General features: G+C 41.9%; 1 protein-coding gene across 2 annotated transcripts in view; it reads left to right on the forward strand.

The window, feature by feature from the left end:
* Positions 1 to 15,070, forward strand: part of UST (uronyl 2-sulfotransferase) — a 966,832-nt gene that overhangs the window by 391,933 nt on the left and 559,829 nt on the right. The window contains exon 1 of one of the 2 annotated variants that reach the window (XM_078649266.1): positions 1,311 to 1,401. The exons of the other annotated variant lie outside the window; for it this stretch is intronic. Within the exon in view, the coding sequence (XP_078505392.1) occupies positions 1,326 to 1,401 (76 nt within the window). The 5' untranslated portion in view covers positions 1,311 to 1,325. Of the gene's footprint in view, positions 1 to 1,310; positions 1,402 to 15,070 lie in introns of those variants that run through there. 2 annotated transcript variants of the gene reach the window in all.

Raw genomic sequence — 15,070 nt, forward strand, 5'->3', positions numbered from 1 at the left:
GTACCCATCACTTCCCCCCTTGCTGGCTGTGACGAAAGTCACGCTCCGCCTCCCCACCCCAAACCTGACTTCAGCGCTGAGAAATACAATTATAATTACGTGTTTTTATTATTATTATTTTTTTTTTGCACTGCTGAAAAGCAGTAGGGCAAAGCTCCTTTGCCTTAGAGGAGGAGCCGCTGCTGGATAAATAAGAAAATCAATTTGCTTAATGTGGTGTTTGGCGGAAGAAAATCATGAAAGTTCTGATGCGGCTCCCTTTGATTCTCTGTTGGGATGAGGTTAAGAAATCAACGCTTGTAAATAAATAATTTGATAAATAAGAAAATCCATTAGTTTAATGTGGTGTTTGACTGTAGCGAATCATGAGAGTTCTGATGCAGCTCCCCTTGGCAGCGCATTTAGATGGCACAGTGTAATAAAACACACCTTTATGAGATGCCTGCAGTTTTAAGGGAGGGTCGAATTTTATTATGTACTCTGAACTTTAGACCCCAAAGGCTGATTAGAATCAAAGTGGTATTTAGAAAAGAGAAAATTACCATCCTGTTGACACAGATAATTGGGCTTTTCCAGTGTCCTGCGCCATGCACTGCAGGCCAGGTACCATTAATAACAAGAATATTTTAAATATAATTATTTTTACAAGACTTTATTGATAGCAATCCCGGTCATAAAAGGACATTGATCATTGTAATCAATAAACATGATTATTTCGGCTCCTCATTCTGAGAGGAAAAACAGCTTGCTGTTTAATCAGAATGTGAAGCCAAAAGCGTTCTGTAGAATTTCTCATACTAAATATAGATCAGTAGGGTTTTTTTATTACTAAGTTACAGTTTTTGACAAAGCATTCAGGGCTATCTGTGAGAATAAGAGGACATGCATTAAAACTGTTGACCTGGAAGGGGCAGGCTTTTTGGTGCGTGTTTGAAAATGTTTTCCTATTTTTAGACAATGAGAAAAGCATTGGAGAATTTGGGGCTAGCGGCGGCTCCTCCGCAATGGCAAAGGAGCGTCGCCCTACTGCCTAGCTCACAACAAGCAAATGTAAAATAAAATGATGTTCTTTCATCGTTTTACTTGGCATTTGTCAGCTCTTAGCCAGCGCTATAGAGAGGTGGGCGGTGGGAGGGGAGTAGGAGTACTACGTGCACTCCTCCCCCTAAGTCCTCATGTGTTTGCTCAGCCGTCTAAGGCCGACCAAAACACACATGCACACTTATTTGCATTGAGCAGCTGGGCTGGAGAAACGCCCTCATACTTTCGGGTCTTTTGAGCCTGATTAGCCAAATTCATGTGCTGCGCTTAAGCACGGAGATTGGATGGGAGTCTGTCCCAGGGGCTGCTGGGACCCAGAAAGAAGAAGCAGGCGATGCTGGAGGCGGCCGGCGGCTGAAGGTAAGTTTGTTTACATTTTAAAATCTTTTATTTCTATCCCCTTCTGACTTTCTCCCTCCCACGCTCACCCTCCCGCCCTGCCACCCTTTATTTTTGGTGTCCATCACTGGTTGGGGCCGGGGAAGGTTCTTATTATGTAGGGCCTGTGTAGGCTTTGGTATCACTGGTTGAGGCCCTAATCATGATGCGAACACACTAGAGGGGTGAACCCCATTGACCCGCCTCCAAGTACAGCGGGCCCCTTTATTCTTCCCTCTCACGTCACCTCACACCATAAACCCTATGCCTTGCAGGTTTGTGGTGAACTTACCAGGCCCAAAACCCTCACTTGGACTGGTCCAACACTACAGCTTTCACGATTTAAAAATAATTTGGAATGGATTAGTTAGATTGCACAGGGACCAGAGAATATTGCACAAGATCTGGATCTATTTCATACCGTTTCTGCTTTCCTTCAAAAACACTAGTGGAGATTTAAGATAAAATGTGAAGAGTTTAATCTAGAGACCCTAACTTGGTTACAGATTCTGTGATTTTTGTTATTGATCCGGCAATCATGACCATGTAAATTCCAGCCAAATTAGTTCCATACATAAATTGTAAGGGCCTCATTTATGAAAGGTGACACATTGCCGTCACTTTTCATTTCGCCCTCCTTGCGACACCAATGATGGTTCATATTTACAGTATGACGCATCATGTCGCAAGAAGTTACAGATATGTCAGTATTTCTGACGTATCTATAGGCGCAAAAATTACACATTGCTGGAGTGTGTCACAAAAGTGACGCAACTCTAGCAATGGGTCATTACACATGTCCAAGTCCCATGTGAAATGTGCCTGGGTCAGTCTTACACCTGCCATGAGGCAGGCGTAAGATATTGATGCATTTGCGTCCTAGAAGTGGCACAGTGAAATCTTATAGATTTCACTGCATCACTTCTATGGCCCTTTCTTGCATCGGAACGCCCCCCGCCTACATTATACCTGGTGCAGGTATAATGTGGTGCAAGGGTTTACACAAAGTGACACATCTACCTTGCGTCACTTTTAAATATGGTGCAGCAAAGCGCATTTTTTACCTCGCTGGTGCGTCACAAAAAGTGACACACCAGCGGCACAAAAGTGATGCAAGGACTCATAAATAGGCTCTTCGGTATAAATGGGGTAATTTAGACCATGGCGAGCGTTCTGTCGGTGTGCACCGTCAGCCGAGGCAACAGCAGGGTACCTTGCACCACACTTCGTGATCCCACCAGGCTGGTGGGCATCTCTGTACCTAAAGCTGAGCCATAGCAGCAGCAGCAACACTGATGTCCCTGCACTTTGCAGAGTGGGTGCCATGTGGCTGCTGCTTCTCGGCAAACTTGAGAAAACCAGTGGCCCTGATGCAGGGTGAATTTTCTTCCTGCATGTGAGGGCCGATGTGTCTTTCCCTACCTGATAACACCATGCCTTGCATTTCATTCCTGGGTAGGGTATAATAGTGATGGTTGCCCTGCCCTATAAAAACCCGGAAGACCGTCACCATCACGTTTTAGCACTGTACCAACTGAGCCATCAGATCAAAGCTTTACACTGGCGTATTGACTTATGTGGTTGTGGCACTCTAGTTATACGTTTCTTTCAGGGTGTTTGGACTTTTATTTGCACTTTGTGTGTGTGTGTGTGTTGGAGGAAATCAAGCCCTGTAGGGAATTTGCTTAGAGGCAGATGAGTGCATCAGTATTTACGCGTGCACGTCACGTGCCTTTGTGTGATTCTGTGGGTGTGTGTTCTGTGTCTCAAACAAGTACATAATTTACTAAAGAAATTAAATGGTTGATCTGACATCTCCAGTGCATTTTTCAGTTTTCACATTTTATTTTTTGTTACATTTTTAATTTTTCATTTGTATCCGTTTATATGTTGAACCTGCATTCATTTAGGAAAGTGATTTATTCACTAAGACAAATAGAAGGGTAAAGTTGGATGATCTGTACTTGTAAAAACCTTTAGGTAATTTTAGCTTATGTGTCATTGATGACATGATTATTGTTTAAAGTATGGAAGATGAACTCACATATGAAGCGAGGGATTCTTTTTGAAGTCATGAAACCTGCAGTACAAAATATACTAACTGGCTAATATACAAGTTTACTATGGAAAATGATGCATTAGATGGGATAGATTTGGGTAGCACAGGGATTTTTCCCTAAAAGTTATCTGAGGTAGGTGTGGTGTGTGACAAAGGGAATATCTCCATGAGTTAATTGATTGCGTTTTAACTATTTTTTATCTATGCTGATCAACTAACTGAATAAAGTATGTATTTTAGGTCTGTCTAGACAGCACAACTGCCGCATAAACTTATGTGAGAAAAAAAAGCTTACTGGAATACTACAGAGATGGGTTTTGGCTCTGTCCACATGTGGATAGACAGTACATGTTTTGATTGAGCAGAAGTTGTGTGCTTCCTCAGAGCTGTGCATCTCGCTTGTTTATCCAGCTGCCTGAGCCAGTGGCAGTATGGCTGTCTAGAGAAGTCTCTCCAACACACATAAAGTGTCAATCTTACAATGAGTTTGGAGCTTCAACTTTTGCGCGGCCACATATAGCACTATAATGCTGTTAACGTACATTATAAACGTAGATCATTAAGATGTTTGTTTTTCTCCGGCAGAAGTACTAATGGGAGAAAGACCATCATGTTGAATGTATTGTTATTTTCAGCCCCCTCCGGTACAGTCATTAAATTTAGGCTTCGGATTGAATTAATGTGCTTGAGACTGTATAACTACTTTCATGTTGATTGTATAATGTAAACTAAAACCCAATAAACAAATTTAAACAAAACAAATGTGCTTGAGAACAATAGGAGATGCCCAGAGCTACACGAATCTAGATGAATTTTAGGGCGTACTTGAGAGTAGTGGTGCTGCCTTGCCTTATGTGATCAACAAAAAGATCTTTCCAAGTACTACTGAGAGAGGGACTTAGACTTCACCCACTTGTTTGTTCTCCTGAGCTACGGAGCCAAATTTGTGTGCTTCCTCTGAAATAATTGCATATATTGCACTTTTTGACTTACGGCAAAGCTTATATCTGAGATAGCAGGACTGAGCTGGTTAGGATGGCAGGCAACTGATCATGGCTATAGGGCCGATCTGTTTATGATGACATTTATGAAAAAGACACTAGGCCTGATGGTTTTTATGTGAAAAGCATATGGTAAAATCAATAGTCGTTTAATTGTGGATTATTATTGCACTATATTAAAGCCTACAGATAGGATTTTTATTACATGCAATCTCACGGATTATTTTAATAAGCAAGGTTTTTGGAGCTGGCTTCCCTTGTGACAAATTGTGTGTACTGAAGATTTGCTCTGCGAGAATCATTGTTAGGCACTATTAGAAGAGATAATATTTAGCTTAGTCAACTATAATTGTGTATACTCTGCATTTTTAGGACTGTATGTGTGATGTTTGCTTAAGCTCAATACAGGAAGCTTGAGTTGATTATGGTGTCAAGACAATGATAACCGCTGAAGGGCTGATTGGTTCACTAAGAAAACATATTTTACTGCTTCTGACGAACTTAACAGATAGAAGATTTACACTGTACTATTTCTTGCTAGAATCTCTTCTTAGCTGTCTGCCAGTATATTGTATTGACAAAAAAATCATTAAATAATGCATCCTTCCAGATATTTAAATATATATCCATGTATATACATAGGTAACTATTGTCTCAGCTCTGTTCTGACATTGGCTTGTCTGAGTTATTTACATTCTTCTTTCATCCATGGTAATGTATTGCATGGAGTAATCCACATGTCATTGGCTCTCTTGCCCTCTAAATAATGCACTTTTCTGATCACATGTGCACCTCGACTTAAAAAAGAGTGTGTTTCAGTGTCAGGGCTGGTTGGCCAGCCCTTTAGTTTTTAGTTCTCTTGTTCTTTAGTTCCTCTTTAATTAATTTGCTTCTCCTATTTTTTACTTTTACTGCTCTAAAGAGGATACTACTATTTTTCAGACAGGGCTAATTGGTTGTTTGTTTGCCACAACCCATAGCGCCACTTCCTGTAAATAAGAAAAACATTATTAAGTGTTCTTGTCCATAGTGTATCATTGTTTTACCATTCCAAGATGGCCAACAATCAATCAATCAGTAATCTTATAAAGCACGATTACTCACCCGTGAGGGTCTCAAGGCTCTGGGTGGGGAGGGAAGGTGGGTGTTTGGGTCTGTGGTTCAGCAGAAGAGCCAGGTCTTGAGGCCATTCCTATATTGAGGCAGCGATTATGATTGCCTGAGTTGCGGAGGCAGGGAGTTTCAGGCCTTCAAAGTGAGGTAGGAGAAGGATCTTCCTCCAGCCATGGCCTTGCGGATCCGTGGGATGGTGGCCATGGCCAGTTTTGCAGATCAGAGATGCCTGATGGGAGTTTAGAAGGAGAGGCGTGGCTGAGGCATGCAAGACCGGCGTTGTGTAGGGCTTGGTAGGCGTGGGTGAGAAGCTTGAAGGTGGTTCTCTTGTTTACAGGTAGCCAGTGAAGGTCTCTCAGGTGGCTGGTGATGTGGTTGGGCGTTGGATGTTCAGGATAAGTCTGTCAGAGACGTTCTGGATGGTCTGCAGTTTATTTGGGAGTTTCTGAGTGGTGCTGGAATAGAGTGTGTTACCGTAGTTGAGTCTGGTGCTGACGAGCACATGGGTGACCATTTTCTTGGACTCAGGGATCCACTTGAAGATCTTATGAAGGAGGCAGAGCGTGTGCAAGCTGGTGGATGAAACAGCGTTGAGTTGGTGGTTCATTGAGAGCGAGTAGTCCAGGATGATTCCCAGGTTTTGTCGTGGTCCATGGCTGTAGGGGGTTTTCCGAGCGCTTCAGGTCACCAAAAGTCGGCACAGGCAAAGGGGGAGTGGCCCAGTATGAGGACTTCAGTCTTGTCTGAGTTAAGTTTGAGGCCAACATGTTCGTTCTAAATGTGGCAACCATGCTGGAACTTTAAAACAATGATAGCCTATGTGTAATACCTCTTTAAGATTGTCACCCTTTGCTCTGTTCAGTTTATGTATTGCAAGCGTATGTCTGCCATGGTTAAATGGCAATATGGTTTATTTGTTCTGCCTGTACTCTTTTACTGTTTCTTGCCTACTTTGTTGAGTCTGTGTGTGTTGTATTGCTGTTGTATCCGCGGGTGAATGCAAGAATAACTCAATAGATGGATGGTTGGATACATGAGCTTAAAGATGAGCGACCAAGTGCATGTATGATGACTTATTAAGTTCCTAAACCCACCAATGACACAAAAGGCATTTACATTAACGAGCCAGACCAATTGGCATTGGCAATGATTGTTTTATGTTTTAGAAAGAAACCAGTTAGGGCCCAAAGGAGCAACGTTTGAGGTGTGAAACTTGTGATGACCATTTGTGATATTTGGAATAAATCAATGAAATAAAGGAGAACAAGCAAGCTATCTGAAAGCCCTTTGAACCTCATTTCATACATGTATTTCAGTACACTAGATTGGGCATGCCTGGTCTAAAAGAGTATCTAAACCAGTCTAAATATTAAAGCAATTGCTCCAAAAAATAGTGAAATGAACAGTTTAGCATGACAACAGTTATAAAGGTTCTTACACATACATCCACACATTTGTGCACACACACAAATACACACATTTAAATATGCCTCTTGTTTGTGTGCGTATTTTTTTTTCTTGCTGCATGTTTGTGTACGTAACGTAATTGGAGACCATTTTGTACCATTGTATTTAATCCCATCCTACTTGTCGCATCTGTTTCATATCCACTCTTATGTATCTTTGGCAACAAGCTTTGTAGAGGTACGGATTCATGTCCAGTAGCAACAGGTTCATCTGGAGAGGAAATTGTCTGTTTACATTTCATAACACGCAGTAAGACCAGGATTTCCTTGCCTACATCCTTCTGTTTTTCGCGAAAGAGCATGGAAATGTGTGTATTATTACCAGTGGCAGCAAATCCAGATACTGTTTTGCCGGTGCAGGCGACTTGTCATTGTGCTACCACCAACCACTCTCGTACATGGTTCAAGAAGTAGCCAAACTTTGTATGCCTCTTAACTCTAGGTGCAAAATTAGCTAATGATTTCAGGAAGGCATCTTTATAATGGATGGTTTAGGCATGGCTACTGGAATTTTTGCCATTCTGCAGTCGCGGCCCTTTTCACATAATTTTTTATTTGACACATAATCCATCAACTGCTTCATAATCTGCAGATTAAAAAAATAAAATAAAATAAAATTTGTTTCTATTACAAATGGATTAAAGTTACTAAAAACGTGACAGCTTGTATTCGGGAAACATCCTTTACAACGCAACTTTTACTACGCAGTGCCTTTACGACGCAACTATTACAACGCATGTCATTACAACGCATAGCACTGGGGGGCGCTCTAGGATAGGGAATAGATTTAATTTACTATCCAACACCTTCTCTACTATCCACGGGGACTGGAGTTGGAATAGTAAATTAAACTATTCACTATCCAGCACCCCTAAGCGCTATGCGTTGTAAAGGCATGCGTTGTAAAAACTGCGTTGTAAAGGCATGCGTGGTAAAAGCATGCGTTGTAATGTCATACATCCCTTGTATTCACGTGCAGTGGAAGGCCTGTCGCAAAGATTTATTTGTCATTTTCCAGTTGCTTATTTCTGTATTTGGTTGTTCAACTGGCACTAATCAGGGGAAATCTTTGCTCAGATAATATTGCAAGGCATAAAAATGACAAAACAATGAAATAATACTTTTTTAAAAATGTGCCGCATTATGCCGCATAATTCGACTTTCCCGCAGCATAATTTAGTCAACCCTGCCACATAATTTGATACTCCCTTGTCACATAATTTGAGTGGCCCTGAATTAGAGGTTTTAACATACTTCACACATTGGGTACTAGTGACAGGACAGCTGATAAAGGGAACCACTTACATCATGGCTCCAGCTCCATTACATTTACTGGTTTTCTGTCACATTGGTTGGAGAGCTGCTATTTGACCTTGGGTGAAGCCCTCACTGACCCTGCTGGAAATCAGTTATTGGCGACAACCCATTTGCCACAGGACCACTGACTTTGATGCTTCAGGGGGTCTTCCTTATTTAAGGCCTCTAAACTGAGATTTTCTATTTATCTTCTCAATGTAGATTGTTCCTGCTCGATTCTATCCCGATGTTCTAGTGTGATTGTGCCTTGTTGCTGACAGAGGCATATATGCCAAAGGGACCTCATGGGACATTATAACTGTGTGTGACCCAGAAGGTAGATCATAGGTAATATGCACCGCAAAGGTGTCATTGGAAGGAAACATCTTGGTTCTCAGAGGTCCCGCTCGCACAAGAGCGAGCATGCAAAGGTACTGTTAGTGTGAAAATATCTTCGCTGTTAGTGTCTCTCCTTGCACTTCTACGCCCCTTCAAGGTGGCACTGAAGGCACCATTAAGGCTGTATATAATTATAAACAAAGGTTAAAGTAACGTTATAGTTAGGTGAATTTTTCCGTGAAAACATTAATGTTTTAAACAAAAACATCTCAAATTACATCATATTTTGTGGTGTTTTTTCTTTTTTTTGGCACCAGGGGAGTTCCCACAGGGCCCCCCATTGGGGCGTAGGGGTTCAGGGTATCCCTACCCTGCCCCATATATCAATTTATTTGTAGAACTTCAGGACAGAAAACTGAATCCCTGAGTCCTGAAATGGCTGTCAGCAACATTGTTCTCATGTGGCTGGCAGCCAGTCAGTGCACTCGCAGGAATCTGTACACTATTTTTAAATTGGCTCTACCCGTGAGTCTCTGAGACTTTCGCAAGCCCAGCCATCACTTACAGCAAGTCACAAAAAGCATAATCTGCGGACCAAGATCTAGCTTCCTGCAAAATTTGGTGCACTTCCATTCAGCTTTTAGGCTGTAGCTTTGTTTAAAAAAGTATATGGAAAATGCATGAGAAATTTGTGTTTTGAGGTCGATTCCTCACTTGACGGTTCACCCCAAAACTTTCCAGGAAGGAGCGCAGGCAGATTAACTTTGCCATTGGAAAGTTTTGGAAAGATATGTCAAATGGGACCAAAGTTATTATAACCCAAAAAATGCTCAGTCTATGGAAAAGAAGACCTAACTGTAACTACCTAGTGGCGACTGCCACTAGGTAATATGTGTGTGCATCTCTGTGTGTGTGCGTGTGTGTGTGTATATCTGTCAGTGGTGTAACAAAACGTCATAGGGCCCCCCTGCAAGATGTTATGAAGGGGCCCCTCACACTCGCATCATTCAGGGCAGAGGGGCCCCCTCCATTATGGGCAAGCCTGGGCCCCCCTCACACTGCGGGGCTGAGGTGGCCTCTATTACGCCCCTGATATATCTATATACAATAGATTGTATTGGTTGCATTTGAACATTTGCCTAACATAAGAAGGATTAAAAGTATGTATAATATGCATTTTGTGGCAAGCCGAATTAAAGGTGAAGACTTTTCATAAACTCACATGGTTTTCTTTGCTCACACATATAATTATGCCATCTTAATTAAAAGAGACTCATCCTGTGGCACCCTCTCATCATGTGGTAAAGGTATATTTAGCAGCTACGTGTTGTGGGATTAGACTGTGATTTATGGCGTGAGGCAGTGAATAAGGGAAGAACGTTCATGGCTTGTCAACATTTTTAGCAGTGGTGATGACATATGACACTGTGTCTTAGGCACATATGGTTTTATTTTTAACCTCGCCAACATTTCCAAGCATTATAACTTTAGATGAAATAAAATGTCACTACACTGTGTCAATTCAAAAGAGACAGAAAGAGATACAAGATATATCATAATTATCCTATCACGTCTTCTAATTTCATATTCAATCATAACACTTTATTCAGAATAATGAGCACAATTTCAATATTTTCAATTCCTATTATAGGAGGACAGCAAACATATTTAGCTTTTGACACTAATACATGGAACCTAGTCTTGTGTCTTGCAGCACTATCAATGTTATGCTGCCTGGAAAGTGCACTGGTCAATTTGCTTACATTATATTAGAATGCCATTGCAATCGCCATGTACTGATTTCTGTGGCTGTAATGACTTAACTCGATCAGTGTTTTATGTTATATCCACTTTTCGGTACCTACCTCACCTCCAACAATGAACCACGGCCTGACAGGCCTTCTATTCCACTGGGCATTTTCCTGGTGGGCTTGGAGATCTTATGTCATGAATGTGGCAAAGTACCCTGTCCACCATACTGATGGTCGCCTGTTCTGTTTTGAGTCCGGTGAACCATCATGATTCCAATGGCGATGACCTCTCAGAGGAAACCCTGGCAGCCCTACAGTGGAAAAAATTAAAACCCTGGGAGAAAACTCCCAGAGTGTCTTGGTCAATAGTTTTTGATTGTTCAAAAACAAATTCCCACTGTGGGAGTTTTGTTTAGAAAAAAAACCCACTGCTGAAGGCCAACTGAAGCAATGCAACTGCTCATCAAGCTTTCGGTGACTTCAGAGGAGCAGCCATTTATACCACTCCTCTGAAGACAAAGAGATCTCTGCAAGGATGGCAGTGATCACTAAATATGGCAAGTGTTAGTCGAGCCAAGATGGGGAAGATAATTACGTCCACCATCCTGAGAGACAGTGGGCCACCCACCATTGTCTAAATTAAGCCTTTTCTGCTTAAATAAACCTCTGCTACTGCTCAGCAGTTGAAAAGTCAGCGGGAGGCTTAAAAAATAAGGGGACGATGGTCAGAAACATTTAATTGCTTGGGTAACAGCAACAGTTCAAAATACAGCCACTGTAAACGAAATGGTATGTACGTTGAAAAAAAAAGCGCTTTGGCTTTTGTCTTATTTTAAGGGCTGTGTCTTGTCTCGTCCAACATACTGTGTGGGATCCAATGGCTAACAGATGCACATTGTCAACAAATTACCCTGCGCCAAGGAGGAAAACAATGAAATTCTCAAGAATAGGAAATAGCCACTTGATTTATTGGTAAAATGATAAGCAAAACAACTATTGCACATACCATGGTGTGTTTATAGTCAGAATTTTGAATTTAATGAGCTACTTCCTGGATTTAGATGGATACAAGTCTATCGCTACCAAGGATTGGCTAACAGATTGCTACCTTATAGTCAGCATTTAGTGGTTTACAGATAATAACTTTATGGACCTGATTTAGATCTTGGCAGACAGGTTACTCCATCACAGCGGTGACAGGTATCTCGTCTGCTGAAATATAAATCCCATTATGTCCTATAGGATTTATATTTCGGAGGACAGTATAACCTTAGGCACTCCTTGGATAATGGGCAAGGAGCAGTACTGGTGCTGCTGGATCTGTCAGTGGCGTTTGACACAATATCTCATTCCATCCTACTCAATAGACTATGTAACATCAGAGTTCAGGGCTCTGCTTTCCAGTGGTTAGCCAGCTTCTTAACCCACCACACCCAAACCATCAATCTTGGCACTTTCGGCTCCCAAACACTGGAGCTGACTAAAGGGGTGCTTCAGGGATCATGCCTCAGTCCCACTTTGTTTAACATTTATGTGGCTCCCCTGGCAAATCTACTAAGGGATCTGGGCTTCATCCCAAATCTCATATGCTGATGACACCCAGCTTCTGATGGTGTTTGACAAAAACTCTCCCAATACCTAATCAACCTTCTATGAAGGCGTGATAGCCATATCAGCCTAGACGCTGAACAATTTCTTCAATTAAATACCAGCGAAACAGCGATTATGCTGTTTGGAGAAGCACCCCAACTCTGGTCCCCTGATTGGTGGCCTTCTGACCTGGGTCGTGCCCCCATCCCAAAAACCTTGGTAAAAAACATAGGAGTACATATAGACCAGAAATTAACGATGAAGGATCAAATTACAACCATTGCGGGCTCTTGCTTCCATGCCTTGAGCCTCCTGAGAAGGGTTTTTCCTCTTCTCCCCATGACTGTTCGAAAAACTCTCCTTCAGGCACTGGTAATCAGTTGCTTAGACTATTATAATGCCTTCCTGATTTCACCCAAAGAGTCTTCTCTTAACAACTTCAGGTGCTCCAAAACACTGCAATCCCACTTAGTCTCCAACTCTCCTGCTAGGACCACCTCTTTGCCACTTCTCCAAGGTCTGCACTGGCTACCCATCCGCAAACGAACTCAATACAAGAGCTGCTGCATTGCGCATAAGGCAATCCATGGTAATGGCCCTAGCTATCTAGCAGATAGACTCATTCGCTATCTACCTTCCAGAACTCTGCGCTCTAGTTCTAAATCACTCCTCTTGGTGCCTCGTATTAAGAAATCCCGCATCAGGGGGACATCTTTTCACTATCTGGCCCCCTCCCTCTGGAATTCAGTTTCCAGCCACCTCCGGAATTGTGCCAACTATCTTCGATTCCATAAGCTCTTGAAAACTGCACTCTTCTGATTTCCTTCCCCGCCACTCCTAGCACTCCTGCAGCGCGGAGATTCCCTGCAGGGGGTGATTCGGGCACTCTATAAGACTCTAAAATAAATAGCCATCACCATTGTGACGGAGTAGTGTGTCCACCAAGATCTAAATCAGGCCCTGTGCTTTTTGCTGACTCTCAGATATAAACACAACCATCACATCCATATTCTGTGTGTTTCCATCAAATCCATCACATCCATATTCGGTGTGGGTAGTTTTAAAGATGTAATAGCGCTAAAAATTAAAATACCAATACAGTCATGAATGTACTTCCTAAAATTAAAAATGACACGTTGGCAGTGGGAATTAATTTATTGATGTATTTGTGATGTTTTACTGTCCTACTGGGAGGAAACAGGAGGCTCCCAAGCGTCATAGTAAGAAGCTGGAACTCAGGGCAGGGAATGCCTGTGTTTACAACTCTGATTTCCAATTGGTCTATCCAATTCATTTTACGTTTACCTGGCATCTAAATCCAGCACCTGCATTCTTTCAGTTACAAATCAACAATGTAGACATCAAACTACGTGTTTTCAGGAATTGTTTTGGTTATTTGACTACTGACATGTTCCTATGGGCAGTGGCAGTGCGAACCCGGAAATTGAGATGACCCCCCCTCTATGAACAGTACTTCGAGCCAGACCCACTGAAAGAGTTCTCTTTGCCTTTTCTTCTATCCACCGTCCTTTCTCACCTGCATTTATCCACTGTTCCATCTTTCCACCCATCAACCTCTCACATTTCCCTCCATCCTTTTAACGTACAATATTTCCTTTCATCCACTCACACTCCACGAATACATCTCTTCACCCATCCTTCTTTCGTTCCTCCCTGGCTCCATCATTCAATCCTTTTCCCGTCCAAAACTATCCACACAACTATCCTTTCACCTTTCCATACACCAACATAGCCAAAACCATCCAACTATCCATCCATTGATTTACCCATCTGCTCATCCATCCACCCACAATTCTTCCCATCCATCTATTTAAACATTCACATATCTGTCCATCATTTCACCCACTCATCCCTTCAAGCTTCGATTCTATCTTCCATCTACGTATCCTTGCACCTTCCCATCATCCACCCTCCCTTCCCCACAGTGAACCATTCATCTATACTTTCTCCGTTCTTTCCAAATATCCATCCATTCAACTTTTCATCCACTCTTTCACCGACCCATCCTCAGCCACATATCTATCGAACCATTGACCCCGCCCCCAATCTTCACTAATACGCTGCTATCCATTGAGCATTTCACACTTGGATACATCATCCATTATCATCAATTCATCCTTTCACACGACCATCATTCCATCCTTTCACCCACTGTTTATTCACCCTTCCCCATTCTTTCACCCTTTCTTCCTTCTTTTGCAACCATCAGTTTTTAGTCTCACTCTTTCACATCACATCATTAAACCCTTGTTTCCTTCCTTTATCCTTTCCTTCATTCCTTGCTTATATGTTTCATTTTTTTTGCCTCACTCTTCCTTCTCCCTTTCTTTACCCTTTCTATCTACCCATCTTTCTTTTACCCTCATTAATTTTCCTTTTGTCTTTCTTCCCCCCACTCACTGTCTTTTTGCCTGTCTTTGTCCTATTTACGTCATTTTCATAGTTTCATTTTCTCGAGTTGAATGTTCTTGGCTCATTTCCCAGCCTTTGACTCTTGGCCCACATCCCTCAGCTGTTTAATGGTATTTATGAGTGTATGTCTGCAGACATACACAAAGAAGAAGCACATTCCACTCTCTGAATTACCTGCAACTCATCTACAGATTTTAAGGAATCCTGCCATATTTCGGAAGAGTACCGAAGACCCACTTGTTCCTCAACAGACTTAGTATAATAGTTGTGCTTTTCTTGAATTTTGTCATGTTATCTGTTGCTGGAAATACTTAATGTGCGAAGAGGCGGGAAAAAAGGGACCCTGGATTTTGAAATGGTAGTTTTGGCATTGAGAAGCTAATACAAACAATTGAGTAAAAGGCTCTAGGTACACAATGTAATGTCTGTCTCTGACTATTGGCAACATTTCTACCAGTGAAATAGATGGTCCAACTGAGGCTTTGAATTCATCAAATTATGTGATTATTCTTGCTTTTATTCCTACTTAATGTCGATATTGTATGTTACCCTCCTTCCATCCTTTTTGTAAAGCGCCCTGATATCCTTCGGGATCTTGTTCGC

This window comes from Lissotriton helveticus, chromosome 6, assembly GCF_964261635.1.
Source record: "Lissotriton helveticus chromosome 6, aLisHel1.1, whole genome shotgun sequence".
NCBI classification, from domain to species: Eukaryota; Metazoa; Chordata; class Amphibia; order Caudata; family Salamandridae; genus Lissotriton; species Lissotriton helveticus.